General features: G+C 38.3%; 1 protein-coding gene across 2 annotated transcripts in view; it reads left to right on the top strand.

Annotated features, from left to right (window-relative positions):
* The window catches only part of GALNT13 (polypeptide N-acetylgalactosaminyltransferase 13), a 379,070-nt gene that overhangs the window by 207,611 nt on the left and 154,141 nt on the right, over positions 1-17,318 (top strand). For both annotated transcript variants that reach the window (XM_075070223.1, XM_075070224.1), the window contains 2 exons: positions 1,031-1,201; positions 14,050-14,167. In XM_075070223.1, coding sequence (XP_074926324.1) covers positions 1,031-1,201; positions 14,050-14,167 — 289 coding nt within the window. The remainder of the gene's footprint in view (positions 1-1,030; positions 1,202-14,049; positions 14,168-17,318) is intronic.

The raw sequence follows: 17,318 nt of genomic DNA, 5'->3' as shown, positions 1-17,318 counted from the left end.
AGCTGTTATTGGAGTGTTAGGGAGATACACAATCTTTTAAATTGTGGTGCTCTAATTGCATCTTCTTCTAATGTTTCACTAATGTATAGGGGATTTTTACAGTTTACGCTGTGACCCATATGTTATAAACAATGTTACAAATTATGAACTGATAAAACATCAAGCATAGCAAAGAGAAAAGCTATCTCACTGGGGATAAAATAACACATGCACCCGTTGCAGAAAAGTTGAAGCTATGTGGTACAGAGGTCAGCTTGGCACAACAGCAACAAAATTTAGGTGTATTTCAAAATCTGTCTGGCTCAGTTATGGGGTTTCTCTTTAGCCAGCGCCCATACTGATACAGAGGACACTGAGAAACAAGTTGTTACTCTGCATAGTTTCAAGCAAATACACAAATTATGCTGTGGATAGACATTATATAGTCTGTACCACGTTTGGCCTCCTGAGCTGGTGTTTTGTTAACATGGACATCAGCTTGAAAGTCAATTAAATCACTCTTATGGAATATTGAGCAATGGAATTATGTACAAAAGCCCCAGAAAAATACTTGTACAGAGTAAGTGATGAAATGAAAACTGAAACCTTAATGAAACATTTCAGTTTTATTCCAAATTCATGACAGATTTGCTGAGGTTTGAGTGAACCTAGATGAATTTTTGACCAAACTGCACCAACTTAATGCATTTGGATGAAAACTGTGGGGACCCCCTACTTGGTTACCATAAGCTAGTCCTGAAATCTGGTAGCTTAAAGCTGGGCTGTGATTTGAAGTTGGGAGACTAAACTTGGAGTGAAACTCAGAGAGTGCAAGCCCATGTAAACAGAAATGGGGGAGGGGAAAGAGTTTGCAAAAAAAAAATCTGACAACTAGAAAATTAATTTTGCACAAGTTTGTTTCCAAATAAAAACTGTAGAGTGAGTCTTGATTTGTATGCAGAGAAGCCACAACAGAAAGGGATCTCTAGCATATTAATATGCATTAAAATGGAAATTTCTTATTTTAAAAAGTACTTTTTTTTTCTTATAGAAAAACTGTTGTCTGTCCAATCATTGATGTGATCAGTGACGATACATTTGAATACATGGCTGGGTCAGACATGACATATGGAGGGTTTAACTGGAAGCTTAATTTTCGCTGGTATCCTGTTCCTCAAAGAGAAATGGACAGAAGGAAAGGAGACAGAACCTTGCCTGTAAGGTAAGGAAACTGGGCAAAGGATGCTATTGTATTATCTTTAACTAAATTGCATAAGTGTGGAGATTGTAGTGTTTTCTTTGGGGGTAATCATTTTTAATATTAATACTTTACTGAAATTAAAATGTATTCATATCCAGAAAGCATAAAGGTGTGGCACACCTTTTAGATTAAAACAATAGAAGACCATTTTCTCACCTATTCATAGCACTGCAATATAGTTATCAGAATTGATCAAATGCCTTAAAGTTCTTCTGTGAATAGTCAATCAAATAAAAAATGAATTTGTTTCGATGTGTTTGTCCACTTTGTATTAATTTTCTTCAAATATTCTTGTGAAGAAGTTTATTGGCTAGCATGTTCATTGTTTTTATGAATTTTAAGCTAATATTAGAAAGTACTTGTGGACAATAACTTCTGAACTTGTAAAATTCAAACATTTTCCCTAGAAACTTGATTCTAAAATTCATGCTCTTCTAGACAGGGAATAGAATTGCTACCTAAAGTACGTGTCCTATCAAATCTAACATATCTCCCATTCCAGTATTGACTGTCAATGAATTGCTCATGAATGATCTACAGACTAAGAATTAGTCACAAAAAGTATTTGGTGACTCATTTTAACACATTTGAGAAACTTGCTATAAGCTTGTAGAAAATTTGTGAACAGAAAAAAAAAAGTGACATTCACTGATTAAATTATTTGCTATGGATTATTTGCTCAACTCTAATAGCTATAATGGTCCTCATGACAGTTAACGAAAGTATTGAAAAGCTAAAATAATGATTTCAAACATGTCCAAGGCATAATGCTGGATTGGGAATTTCCCCAACTTCATGTCCCATGACAGTGTGTAACGGGCAGATAAAGAGAGATCCAGCTCGGGCTGAAATAGTTCACAATGAAGCCAGACAAGACAATGGATAATAAAAGAAATTTTCATAATTATGTACGTCTGGAAGAGCAGAAATCTATAATTCTATGTTCTTCAGAGTTTTGGGGTTTTGTGGGTTTAGGTTTTTTTAGTATATTTCTGCTTGACAATGAAGTTATCAGGAACCATCTTTTCTTCCACTTATTTATTAGGAAAAACTACAGAATCCTGGTGTGTAGAATATAAGGATTAAATGGTTTTGCACAGCTGAGAGGGGGAGGTTCAAAGGTGGCTTTCTGACACCTTTCTGTCCCCTCAATCTGAGTCTGAACTGCACCTTGCTGCAGCCAACCTCCAAGGGTCTATTCTTCAGAATAGCCAGTGCATTGACCACCCCTGTGACTAGACTGTTATGCCAGGGCCAGGAGAGGAGGGGTAGGGCCGGCTATCGCTGCTCTGTACCACCTGGCGACTCCTCCACGCTGGTTGCCTCTCAAGCTTTAAAGGGTCCAGGATATGGCTCTTAAGTCTTTGACTAGAAAGCATGTGCCAAATTCTGTCTGGAAATTGTTTTGGGGAATTGGACGCTGGACAGTATATAATGGCCCTATTTAAACTGCCAGCAGTTTTTGATAATTACCACAACATGGTATTGGGGATACCACAATTATTCCTATTTCTAGTGTAAGGAAACAGACCATGGGTACCATAGGTGATAAATGCTGACTTTTAAAATAATTACCACTGTAAATGTTAGCCTTGCTTCACATTTAGGGCTTAATGCTTTCCAGTGTGACTGGGTGTGGCATGGATTCGGGGATGGCTGTCAGGGAGCTGATTCTGGCTTTGTGATTCTTGGAGCAACTTCCAGCCCCAAAGCTATGTCGAGATGCTTCTTGGCAGCACTAGCAGTGCCAGTGATGGATCCTTTATGGATCCTACACAGTAGAGGAGCACGGTGGCAGAGCAGAGCTCAACCAGGTGCCATCCCCATCCATAATGTACCAGTACCTCCTCCCCAGGACGAGGGTGTGGAGACCAGAGGTTCAGGGCCTGACTGCAGTGCAGATGTGCCTCTGTTAGGTGAATTCTCTTTGTGTGGTTGCAGCCAGATTATAGCTCCTTTTGTAGCACCTAAATGGTGCAGAAGGGCTATAACTCAGCTGCAGATTCTGGCCCATAATGTGGACTTGTAAATTACCTGTTTGTAGTTAAAAGGTATTCCACAGAAATGTTCTAGAAGTGTATACATACTGTACAATATATAGTACACACACACATAGAGCTATTGATCGACTGGCCTTGAGCAAATATTGTCCCAAAGAGCAAAATTAGAATGGTGAGGGAAATACACCACAACCAAGGAAACTATTTTCCCCCTGGGTCAAATTTTACTGCTATCATCTGCAAAGCCCCTCAATAGCTGTTTCACTAATGCTGAGATGTTTGTATAAAAACCCAAGAGTTAATTCTTACCAGTGCACCTCCTCACCTGGTGGTGCGATCCTCCATGCCCCCTTTTGTACTGGCTCTTTGTTCCCTCGCATCCCTGTGTGGTGCTTTGTGTGTCAACCTCCAGATGGCAAATGTGAAAAATCAGGATGGGAGTGGGGAGTAATAGGATCATATATAAGAAAAAGACCCCAAAATTTGGACTGTCCCTATAAAATTGGGACATCTGGTCACCGTAACCTCTTTGCTTGACTTATCCACTCTCCCAGCTCCTGAATAATAGCACTGACTTGTGGGGAATTTCAAGAAATTCAAAAAATGGTGCTGGCACCAGTTCTCCTCTCCATGGTTACCAACTCCTTTAGTGAGAAAATGTTTGTGCTTGTGAGAAACTTGCTGGTATGGTGGCTGGTCAGTGTAGAACTTCACTGCTGATATCCAACATTATTTTATAGATTGGCCCTGAGCCAAAACCAGTCAACGGATTTTAATTTCAAAAACTCCTTTTATTAAAATAAAAATCCTGAAGAGGTTGGGAAGAGACAGAATAAGACACTTATTTGGCAGGTGCTTTCTGTTTTTAGCTGAGGTTGCTTGAAATGTTAAAAGTAGGCCTGTTGGAGATAATTAGTGAGCAAAGTAATGTATCACATGGCTAATGATACTACATAAATTGTAGTGTGTGGGTTTATTTTGATTTACAAACAAATTAACTCCTAGACGTATGAAAATTCACAAACAATTGAATTTGTAATAAGTTAAAATTATATTAAAACAACATTAACCTGCCTAAAATCCTCCCCAGCTTCAAAACAAAATATTCCCCAATTATTCACTCCATCCCCCTCTTTCCTGTGCCTTAGGGGAAAAACTGGGATGACAAGTGAGTCCTGCAGCTTGTTTTGATGGCCACCTGATCCAGGCCCCGATGTACCAGGAGAAGTGAGTTTCAGAGGCAAGGGCCTCTTATCAAGAACTCCTACCACCAGTTACTCCTATTTAAACTAATGTTAGCTCAGACACCACAGGTGAGCATGGCTGCTGTGATGTCCCATGTGGGGGAAAGGCTGTCTCAAGTAGCCAGGACTCTCACCCCATTCTTTTTTTTCATAAGTCAAAACAGCATATGAAACTGGAAATCAGGCAGCTAGTGCATGTCCTGAGCACAGGTACAGTGGGCTTCCTATAGGAAATAACATTTAATTAGTGATCTGTTGTGTTTGATGCTATCTGCAATTTCCAAATAGCTTTAAAAGCATAGCCTCATATGGAGCTCACTGCAATAAATCAACCTGGAGGTGTCAAAGACATGGATAATAGTAGCAAGGTCTGAATCCAAAAGAAAATGATTCAATATTCTAGCCAAGCCTAAAGTGTTTTTGGCAACCACTGCTACTTCAGAAGCCACTGGAGAGTCAAAAAAAACCCTCTCATACTGCAAATCTTAACAACAAACCATTTCTTCTGGTTGATTTTCCCATTCTACGAGCATCTGGGTTAAGTACTGTGAGTGTGTATCTAGATCTGTTTTTCTGTCCAACTGATTAAATAGGTGTATATAACACCACTGACTTACATGTTTTCTTGAATGTGTGTATAAGAGTCATTGCATCCAAGTTCTGCTCTTTGGCACACTGAAAGTTAGGGCAATTGTACATATATAATTGAAAGAAGAATGTTACCCAGAGTATCTATTATCTATAATAAGTTATTGATCCACACCTACCTTTCCCTTTTTATATTCAGTAGCAACATGTGTACACTCTAGTATAAAATATGAGTTACTTCGTGAAGATCTTTACCACCTTTAGTAAGAAAGATCTGGATAATTCAGTCATAAGTCACCCAACTTGCTCATGAAGATAAGTCTTAGCAGAGCTCGGTCATCTTGTATTTTGTGTATATAAGTCCTGATAAGTTGAACATGAAATTTACTGTAAACTCTAACCAATAGAATTATCTGGTTCTTTTTCTTCAGTCGATGGAAATAAGCGCTAGACTTACTTGCTTTGTTTGCCCTAGAAATTACAAGAAACTGTTTTATGAAATTTAATTTTGTAAGATGATTGGGGAGGTGAAGCAACAAAAATATCTGCCTTTGCTGGAGCTTCTAGAATTTATGGCAAATGGCTAATTAATTCAATGACTGTTGTAAAAAGCCTACAGATAATTGTCATCCAATACAGTTGTAAAGAGAACTTTATTAGTGTAAACTATAACTGAAAAAGCACCTCTGTCAGATAGCTTTAAAAAACAACTCACCCACAATGAACAGTAGCTGTGGAAATTCATAAGTCTTTTATTTTATATTAATTAGTGATGCTTAGTATAGCAAATAAAGATTCAGAATTCAGTTACAGCAAAATTAAAATACCCTGATCCAATGTACAGTCACTGCTGTCACTGTTCTTCACAAATGTGTCCCTATTATTTTGATCCCATATTTTTCTCCTTTGTTTCCAAAACACTGCTCCAATGTCCTTGTTCCCTTTCCTGTTTCCTCCTCACCATAGAGTCAGGAAGTCTACCTAGCTAGATTTTTATAAGGTCACCACAGTATATTATCTCCTCCAATAATAATTTTGCACTTACATGGTGCATTTCAACCAAAGAACTCTTAGCACTTTTACAAAGGTGGCTACCATCCCCAGTTTACAGGTGGTAAGTGACCTGCCTAAAACCACACAGCCAACCTGGAATAGCATCCAGCTCACTCAACCTGCTGTCCTCTACACTATCTACTAAGCTATGTTACTTTATTCATGATTCCAAACAAATTCTCCATTTCTCTTTCAGCTGGGGAGAGAGGTAAAGGTTATAGGTTTGCACTGGGACAAAGAAACATTTTTGGATGACAAGAACCAACCAAGCAACTTTCTACCAAAATTCAAACAGAGAATCATATCAGAACCTTTTTCTAAAGTTCAGGAAGAATTAGCTGCATTTTTCTCAGGCTTGGTTGTTATCTTGTTTTTTCCACAGATGTAATTATTTTAGTCTATAACAAAAGCACCAAGAGAAAAATCTGTGACTAAAATTACAGAATGAGGAAAGGGAGAGGGAGAGGGTGGGGGGAGAGAGAGGAAATCCCCAAGAGCAGATTGATTTCCAGAGCCAAAGTAGTTTAGACAAGCATTGCACTTGGGGATTATCCCTAGAACAAGTTGGAATATTTACATGTTTGAAGGTTTTTCCATCAGTTGTTCTCTTGCAGAAATCAAACCTGGACTGTGATTGATCATTCTTCAGTGTTTGAACCCAAATATTGTCTGGCCCAGGCAGCCTGTGGAAGTTACTGCAGGACACTTCCTTTAAAAGGGTGCTTTGTTTATCTAAAATAGAATAAGATGTAAGGACTGTCAATCAATATATGTCTTAATTAAGCTCCTACTTAACCCCAAAGTTTTTATCCTGCTCCCATTTAAGTAAATGACAAAACTCCCATTGACTTTCACTGGAATAACCTTAGGCCCAGTAGAGCTGCAATAGGTTGGACCTTTTCAAAATGCTTTATTTTTATACATACACATAGAGACATACACACTCCCCTCTTCTGTGAGTACAGAGATTCCTCAGGCTGCAGAACCAGTGGGGTTAAGCTATGTAATGGGAGAGGGTGGCTGGATGCCATGGGCACATAAGAGGAGAAAAGTCCCTGCCAGCCTCTGAACCCTTCTCCAACTGAGCTCCCTTCATGGTTGTGCACAAAGAATGGAAGGGGTATGGCTGGAGGACCCACTAGTACGTAGATCTTCTGCCCTACAAGTGGGAGGTGTGATCATGTATGGCCCTCTATAGCTTGCTCCAGCCATCAGGCTTCAAACTACAGCCACATTGGGTCACATTCGGACACCAAGGAGTGTCTATCTCTTTGTCTTCAAACATTTTCTCTGACAGCCATTGATTTCACTCCATTGATGATTGCAACCAACATAGTGGTTATAAAACTAGCAGCCATTGGCTGAAAGGATATACTGGACACTAGGAGTTGTTGTGAAATCGAAAGACAATGGGAGCATGTTCGAGGGGCAGTTATAGTAACTTCCAAACCACTATTCTTTTTTAGCTCTAGATGACAAAATGGAAGAATTACAAATCAGTTATAAGTCAAATTTATGTAACTAATTACAGGCATCAATCCAACATGTAGCTGTGATTAATTAAAATGGAGTAACAAACACCACAGGGAATTTTGAACCATGCAGTTTTGTCAGGTTGATGTATCCCACGACTGCCCAAATGATGAGAGAGAGAGAGTTAACCAAATCACATACTCTTGCTAAGTAGAACTACTTCCTTAATATTTAAATAGCTTTGCATACTATTTGTGCTCTGCAGAGCTCACTGTGTCTTTGAGAAAGTTCATTCCTCCTCCTCTCAGTGTGCCAACATATTATCATGCTTCAGGAAACAGAATACTGTCTGTGCTGAGAACAGTTTAAATGCAGCTCGTGTCTTCATACCTACAATGTCAAAAATACCAGATGTTTTTGTGCTGTGCATGTTAAAGCTGTCCACACCAGTCCATCTTTACTGGATATCACCATATTCATCTTCCCTTCTTAAAAGCTCAGTTCACTAGGTGTTATTGAGTCACTCTTTATTTTGACGTTTTTGCTTTTTTCCTAAGCATTTTATTATTATGCCAACTACTATGAATAAAAATAAAAGAATAAACATATACAGAAAGTAGAGATCAGACCTTCTTTATCCTTTTCTCATTCTCCATCCCAACAAGTGGATGATGTCTGATACTAATAGGAACCTATAAAAATAGGATCCTTATTCCAGATTACATATAGATAATGTCCTTATTTATCTTGCATACCTTAAGGTGGTGTATAGTTTGCATTTTTGGCTGTGTGTTAAGGCAGTCAACAAGGATGCCAGCTGGTGAAAACTGTAGTTCTGTGTTTTGGGTTGTGGAAACCTTCTCACTAATGATTGGACTGACACCGCCAAATCATATGGCATAGAGTGGTACGATGGAAAGGATTGTTGGTCATGCTAAACTGGGCTAAAGTTGAACTAATGACTTGGAGCAAAAAGCTTTGTCTCATTCCTAATTCCTAGTACCACAGGAAATGATGACTTGTCCATATTCCCTCATGTTGCTAAATGTGATTCATGTCATTTTTGACTGTAAAATATGTTTTGTGCAGTGTTGCTGTAGGCATGTTGGTCCCAGGATGTTAGAAAGACAAGCTGGATTTAGTAATATCTTTTTTAGGGCCAACTTCTGTTGGTGAAAGAGACAAGCTTCAAGCTGACACAGAGCTCTTCTTCAGAGCTCTGTGAGGAGCGTGAAAGCTTGTCTCTTTCTCCAAGAGAAGTTGTTTCAGTAAAAGATACAATTTCACCCATCTTGTCAGTGTAAAAATATGTAAGTCATCAGTTGCCACTTAGAATTCTTGGAGCCAAAGTTAAATATAACGGGGAATACTCCGTGCTGCTCTTCTGAAAGCTACAGCATGGCTTTCACAACAAGGATCAGGGGCGGCAGGTAGGGCCGCTTTAAACCAGCTTTCTTCCCTCTCAGTTCTAGGCTACTCCAGGGCTTGAGGAGACTCCTAACATAACTTGGACAGCTCTGGAGGCCTTATCTAATTTTTGGTAGCTCCCCTATGGACTGTAGTGCTGCCTAGAATGTCTGCAGCCTCCCCACCAGCATGCCTCTCTGTCCCTGTGCCCTAGCTTGCAAAGTGATCATTGGGAGGCAGTATTCCACAGGCTCCACACTGACTGAATCATCCCTCATCAGGATACGGGCTTTTAGGGGGCTTTTATGCTGTGTTACTCCTTTTACCGAGCATCAAGGAGCCAGATCTTCTTCCCTGGTCTTTCTCAGTGGGTTGGCAAAAACCGAGCAAATTAAGAAAGTCAAATAAGACCAGAAAAGACCAAACCAAATAAGACCAGAAAAATAAATCAGAATATACTACCTTTACTCTTAAACAATCAACACCTAACATACACAATGCACTGACAATCATATAGTGGCAGCAGCTGAATTTCAAGAAGGATCAATAAGACTTTATTCTTTCTATTATCGCTATTATAGTTGTTTTTACAATGACAGCGGCACAGCTATTTGTTTATGTAACAAGTACAATTTACATAGTTGATAATAGTTTTGGCTGTCATGTTTTATTTAGGTAACCCCTTTATTGATGTGTATGTAAATGTTACAGTAGGCCTGTATGATACTCAGTAGTTTCAGTTTGTAAGGATTGAGGCGAACATTGCTTACAGTTTTGATCTCTGTGCGTTTGCACCCACAAGCCTGCCATCAAATTTCAAAAGCCCCACAAATCTCAAAGTAAAACTCAGTTGAAACTGCCAAGAGTCACTTGCTTTCACAACGAAGCTGCAAAAATGAAAATTTTCACACGATTTTTATGCAAAACATTGGGGCTTAATATTGCAGTCTCATGCACAGATGAGTAAACCTACTTATGTGAAACCAATGGGATTACTCATTTTAGTAAGATAATCTCCTATACGTGTGTTTGCAATGTAGGGCTCATATGTTGGCTCACATTTGTTCATACCTTGCTACATGCAAGTTTGTGCAAAACGTTTGTGAGTCTTAGTGATCGCTTGATGAATCTTGTCAGTTTCAAATATGTAAATAAAACCCAGCAAACTTAGTGATTTTAGGTTTTAATGTAGTGATTTCACACAGAAATAGAGGTCTTTAACTAGCTGCTAATATAATTGTCGTTTAAAGCTAATATTTTTGAATTGGTAAGCACTCTCTAAAATATAATGTGAAGTATATACAAATTTACAGGAATTTTTGCTTTTTCTCCTGCTTGATGATCGTCACCTACAGTATTACAATATCGTACAGTGAAATGCCCCAGTCAGGTAGGGGGCCATAGCCAAAAATTATTACCATCTGTTCAGTTTCATTAATGTTCCTCATTATAGCTCAGAGGGTCAATGATATTACTTGTGGCAGAAATATAGCAAGGTTGAGGGCAGTTAAGCAACTTTGAAACCTAGGAAGGATTAACTATATTGAAATGACACAGTTAATTATCTGAGCTTACAGTGTAGAGCATGCGATATGGCCGTTAAAAAAGCAAATGCGGTTTTAGGATGCATCAGGCGAGGTATTTCCAGCAAGGATAAGGTGTTAGTACCGTTATATAAGGCGCTGGTGAGACCCCACCTGGAATATTGTGTGCAGTTCTGGTGTCCCATGTTTAAGAAGGATGAATTCAAACTGGAAGCAGGTCAAAGAGATGGCTGCCTAGGATGATCCGGGAATGGAAAACCTGCCTTTATGAAGGAGACTCAAAGAGCTTGGCTTTTTAGTCCCTAGCAGAAAAAGAAGGCCCGGGGGGATAGCTTGTCTCTATAATACAATATATCTAGGGAATAATGTTAGGGGAGAGGAATTATTTAAGCTTCGTACTATAATGTAGGCACAAGGACAAATGGTACAAACTGGATACTTAGGAAGTTTTAGACTTGAAATTAGACGAAGGTTTCTAACGCATTAGGATGAAGTTCTGAACAGCCTTCCGAGGGGAAGTATGGGGCAAAATACTATCGGCTTTAAGGCTAAGCTTGATTAAGTAATGGCGGGGATGAGATGAGGGATAGTTTAATGTTGGTGCAATTGATCTGAGCATCAGCAGATTTCTGCTTAATGGTCTATGAGGGACTGTGGAATTGGTGGGACTGAGTTACTGCAGAGAATTCTTCCTGGGTGCTGCTGGTGAGCTCTTGCCCACATGCTCAGTTGGTTTAAGCTGATCGCCAATATTTGGGGTCGCGAAGTAAGTTGTCCTCCAGGGCGGATTGGCAGGGGCCCTTGGAATGTTTTTCGCCTTTCCTCTGCACGTGGGCAGGGACCTTGCCCTGTGATTCCCTCTGCAGCTTGAGAGGTCTTTCAAACCACAAATTTTTTAGGACTTCAGTACACTCAGTCTGGGGTTAGGGGTTGCTTATAAAAAGTGGTGGGTAGGTTCTGGTGGCCTGCTTTTCGTGCAGGAGGTCAGACTAGGATGATGCCATTTGGTCCCTTCTCGAACCTACAGTCTGGATGGAAAAAACGCTATGAAATGTCGGTAAATGCTAGAGGTTCAATATCATATTGCTTGCTCTTCACTGAACTATGTATCTTATTAGGAGTTTAGGATATGTAATGCTCTGCGAAGACAGAGGAGAATAATTATGCAAAGGCAAATACCTTCTATGGTATCACTTGTGTTCGTCGTACAATATATGATAATATAGTATATATCTAGGTAAATAAAAGCTAACATGGAGGATTTCAAGGAAATCTCTTAGCAGTGTAGCTTCACTGGCACTAGCAATGGTGGGAGTGCTAGTATAGACCAGAAGCCAACTTTCTTTACCACTAGAACAGTTAGAAAGGTGTGCCTAGTGTACACTAGTGCTCCCATTGTTATTAAACACCAGTGAAGTTGTGCTGGTGCTAAAATAACCATGGAAGAGGTCCCTCGGTGTGCACAAGGGTGTATGTGTGTCCAGGTATATGTAGCTGAATAGAGCTGGATAGGTCATGCAAACAATTTCCCATATTACTGAATGAATTCTGATGAGCTATGCTCATTTGAGCAATCAAATTGACATCTACGGTTTCACAAAGCCAACTGCAATGTCACATTCACCAGCATTCATGGAAACTGAATTTTAAATTCACACACCCCGGGTATTTGTGCCGGAAGCGGTTGCATTGCTTATCCGTTCAGGGAAGAGACACCTGTAACATATCTGAGCAAAGACAAGGAGCAAACTACAAATTTTAAACATTGTACTTGAGTATCTGATATTCAATCTTCACAAACGACCGATTTTATAAGGAAAACTTGCTGAATAAATGAATTGTTGTGAATTACTAAATTGACTCAGCTGTATATTAAAGCTGTTTGTATGTGCGTCTATATACATATTTGTATATAATGTAATAGAAAAGATTAGTTTCAAAATACATATTCTAATTAAGTATTCATTTTATAATTGTTCCTAATTCTGAGGATACAACCACTATTCAATTTCCATATTTGAACACCAGTCCCTAATTAAAAGTTATTCTAATTTTTTTGTGCTTGGATATTCTTATCCAGCAAAGCACATAAGATTTCATTACTTTAATGAGACTGATTAAAGTTAAACTCAAGCTTAAGTGCCTCATCACATCAGCATCTTAAATATTAGGGGCTAGAATGTAACATTAGAACCTGCCTTCAGTAATGGGCAGGGTTTAGCTGCACCATCAGAGCAGATCAGAGAATTAATTGCCGTTATTTGCTCTCTGATTCCCTTTTGTACTGGATGGAAGTAATCTGCTATTGGTCTATACCATTAGTCTCCACACTGGCTCGAATCTGCTGACTAGTGGATTGCAGGAGAGGGTCAAAACCAAGACACTGCCAATCTCCCCACCCTGTGCCTGCCTATCTATACAATAGTGGAATAGCATTTCCACAATAGTTGCTCTCCTTCCCCCACTACCCCTCCATATAGATAACCCATGCAGAGGATTAACGCAGTGCCTTGCACCTTTTTACTCCCTTGTATCGTGGTGTAAGGACAGATCACAATCCTACCCTAAGAAATTTACAAATAGATTAACTAAAGTGTGGAGGGCCAATTTTTCAATGAGGGAGAATATAAAACATAAAGGCGCTATTCTGAAATACTGGAGCATATGACTAAAGTTCTTCATAGTCGTGTTTGCAGGATCAAGTTTTAACTTAGATTCTATGCTAGTTCTGTCCTCCCCCCCTTAGCTGTGCACTAGTATTTAGGTTGACAGTACTATAGATACACTAATAAAAACATTGATTATGAAATTATCTCAGCCTTTATTCTGATGGGAAGATAAGCCCAAAGCCAAGTGTCTGTGAAGCCTGAAATTAGTACCGTTTCAATAATGCATGTTTATATTATCTAAGATAAACATTTGTCATTAATGTAGATTTAAACTCTCTAAAAATATCTTTACAGGGAAACAGAATATTTTTACTCATAGTAAATTTGCACTCTGATTGGATTTGCCTGTTGTAAAGATTTATAATCCTGTTAAGAGAGATTATGCCCGGTAATTTTATGAATATTTAGTCTCTCTAAGGGAAGAGCAAAAGGCATTAAACTCTCTTCACTAAACATTTCAGATTGGATTTAAACTGCTATTCCAGATGCAAAAAGCCAATATTCCATCCATTTAAATTGATTTTTTAGGTGCATCATATTAAGTGGAATTTCACGTACAGAGTGATGCTGCAGTTCCTACTCAGTAAAACTCCTGTTAGTGGGAGTTTTGCCTGAATAAGAACTGCACTATTTGGCCCACAGCTGGAGTAGAGCTGTAGACATTCTAAACCATATTCTTTTATATATTTTCATTAATGTATTTAGAATATATTTTTATATTCAAAAGGTCTGGACACATGTGCTATAGTATCATTTATTACATTTCAGTGTCTTTCAAAAGGTATTTTCTTTTATTTCTTTTTTCTTTTATTTCTGTTTGTTTTCAACTAGGACCCCTACTATGGCTGGTGGCCTATTTTCTATTGACAGAAACTACTTTGAAGAGATAGGAACTTACGATGCAGGAATGGATATCTGGGGTGGAGAGAATCTTGAAATGTCTTTTAGGGTAATTCTCATTTTACTTCTTTTTTCTGACAACCAACAGTTATACTATAATGACGTGTATGTTGCAGATGAGGCACTTTTGTTTTAGCTAAAATCCAAGTTCTGGATTATTTTAAAATTCTAAAAATAACTAGGTGCTTCGTGGTAGTGTTTTTGGGGTTCTTCTACCGCATGCAACATTTATCATTGCTCTGAAAGATTTTTAGATAATGATTTTAAAGTTATCATATGGTTTACTAATATATTTATATTAAAAACCCAGGGCTTTCATTGAAACAGTAGGGGTGCCAATTGATATAAATTAAGTAAAGAAGTATGCAGTATTGAAAATCCAACTATGCTTTTCAACAGAAGCTTTCAAATATGTATATTATCATGGATTTGCAAGCTATGACTAGGATTTCTATTCTTTTTACATATGAGAGCCATGCTCTCTAAGGAATTTCATATCCTGCAGAATAGTGACTTGATTTCTATCAGTTAGAGGCATTTTGCCCCGACAAGAATAAAATGAAATGCATTTATTTTGTAAATTACCTTTTTAAATCAAAGGAAGATTGGAAAATTGCGGCTTTGATGAATAAATTATTAGGAAGGATGTGAAAAATGACTTAATATGATATGATGTATTGCCGCCTTTACAAGGCAAAGAAGTATGCAAAATAAAACTAAATACATCCCTTTTCTTTGCATAAAACACGAAAGTTTTGTCAAGCAGACGTTATTACTTTTAGAAGAAATCAGCTGAGGCTTTGGCAGTATCTTAACTGCATAGTGAAGGCATATATTGTTTGTTGTTCAATGAAGTAGAAGGATAGAGATTTTTTTCTAAGCTTCTTTTGCCTTGAGTGTTTTTGCTTTAAAGTATCAGATGTAATACTGTGTGTGTGTGTGTGTGTGTGTGCGCGCGTGCCCACCTGTTTAAATGTACCTGTTAATTCAGTTCACTTTTTGCTGGGTATAAAAGTAAATGAATGTCTGCCACTTACGGTGAGCAATCTTAACCCCAAAGAACAGGCATTTTAAAAGTAAAATTTTTGATGTGATTTAAACCATGTGCCAATGAACCTGGACACAATAGTCTATAACTGTCCAGAAAAAGCCTATTGTTAGAGCCTTCCATGGAGACAAAATTTGTGTCTGCATCCGATTCGCAAAAATGATCCACGGATATTCAGATTTGCAGGGCTCTAAATACAAAATTTTTCTCTGCATCCGATCCGCAGACCATTTTTGCGGATACCTGCGGATTTGCAGGACTCTACCTATTGTAGTTCTAATTTCAGGGCATTTCATCTATTGTCTTTGAGAAGGACTCTGTCCTGTTATTGAAGAAGCTTCTCTCCGGGGTTCCCTTTGTAATATACTGTCAAGAAGGAAACCTGAAGAAATTATTTAGTCCTCATCTTGCAGCTTCTAACTCCTTAAATTTCAAATCCTAGACATTTGATAAATGCTTTTGTCTCCTGTTAACAAAAATATTGAAGCCTCAGACCTTGATTTGTACATAATTCTCCATTTTTGATTTTGCATTTTCTTTGTACAGATTCTTAGAAATTTTTTAAGTGCAAAAAATAAAGTAATTTACAATTCCTTGCAATCTCTGCTCCTCCCCTGCCCCCCCCCCCCCCACATTGTGTCTGTGCCTCTCAAGAAAAGTTTAGTATTCAGTTCAGGACAGCACATACACTTAGCTTTACGCACATACTTAAGAACCAGTTTCAATCAAGACAGACTTAAAGTGTGTGCTTACCTGAATCAGTGCCCTATATTATAAAAACTTGCTCTGAGTGGCTTAATGTCTTAAATGTAGTGTTCTCCATCCTCCACTGATTCTACCTTGCCTTGTTGTTTCCCAGCTCCCTGGGAGGCAGTTGGGGTATCCCTGTAGTATCTACCCAGACAGAGGTCAAGAACTCTGAGGATTTAGCTGCTTTGAACCATAGTGCACTAGACAATAACTCTTTCCATAACATGTCCCTTAGGAAGTATAACCCTATTTAAACTGAGAATTGTTTTAAAGAACATGATTACCTATCAGGTGAAATCCTGGCTCCATTGACTTCAGTGGGACCAGGGCAAAACTCCCATTGACTTCAGTAGGGCCAGGATTTCACCCTATGTGTTTAGGTTTGTGATGTGAGTTGGCTGGTCATGGAATATTCCATTCTCTAGGGAGCAGAGCATCTGTTGATAGCATTTTTTCCCCTTTTAATACTTTCTTTAGACATATACAGTCTCATCATGAGGTCCTTGCTCAATTTGTACTTTGTTCCCATTTAGGAATTCGTCTATGTAAAGACCTCAGCATTTAGCCCATGTTATATAGATTGTGGAACTCTTTCATTAGACGCTAAATTCCAAATTCAGATTAAAAATGTCACTCCAGAATATTTGAAATGGTCAAGGGCAGTAACACAAGTGCTAGTTATAGAATATGCACTTGTAGTAAGGAGAAGAGGGAGCTTCACAAACAGATCTATCCTTCCTCACTCATTAAAACTGGGCAAAATAAGCCTATGAATTTTCTGATGAACTCTCCAGGCATCACATTAGAAAAAGCTGTTGCATGTCTTCCTTCAGAAGACATTTAAACTTCAAGAAAAATCACTAGTTTGAAAAATAAGCAGCAACCTAATAAGAGAGCAAGGTATCAAGAATAGAAATAAAATAATATGTTTTCAGTGCAATGCAATTACCATGGAAATGGAAAGCATTAATACTATGCTATTTCTTGGTATTCAGAGCCTTTAAATTTTAAAAGGAGGCAAAGTGTGACCTAATTAAAACAAGTTTTTAGACATCAAGCAGGAATTGATTAACAAAATACCAGTGGGAACAAAGTAAAAACTAAAACTGGTGAAAACATTACTAGTTTCAGGTTTTTTTCTATGAAGTTTTCTGCATTTTTTTGACCAGCTCTCTTGAAAACTAGTGATGTAGTTACCATGGTACAAGTACCAGCAGGTGAAGCCTTCTATAATGGTACCAGGGTTTACAGTATTTATTTTATGCAAGTGTTTTTGTGGAAGATGCCAGACTGATAACTATGGTGGCTTGAGTCAGTATTTAGTCACAAAATGAGCACAGCATGGTAAAAGTCAACAAAACTTTTACTTATGCTAGCTCAGTAATGTGCCTCTCTCTACGTG

The sequence above is a fragment of the Chelonoidis abingdonii genome, chromosome 10 (assembly GCF_003597395.2).
Source record: "Chelonoidis abingdonii isolate Lonesome George chromosome 10, CheloAbing_2.0, whole genome shotgun sequence".
Taxonomy (NCBI): domain Eukaryota; kingdom Metazoa; phylum Chordata; order Testudines; family Testudinidae; genus Chelonoidis; species Chelonoidis abingdonii.
This window is presented reverse-complemented; position numbering and strand designations above follow the sequence as displayed.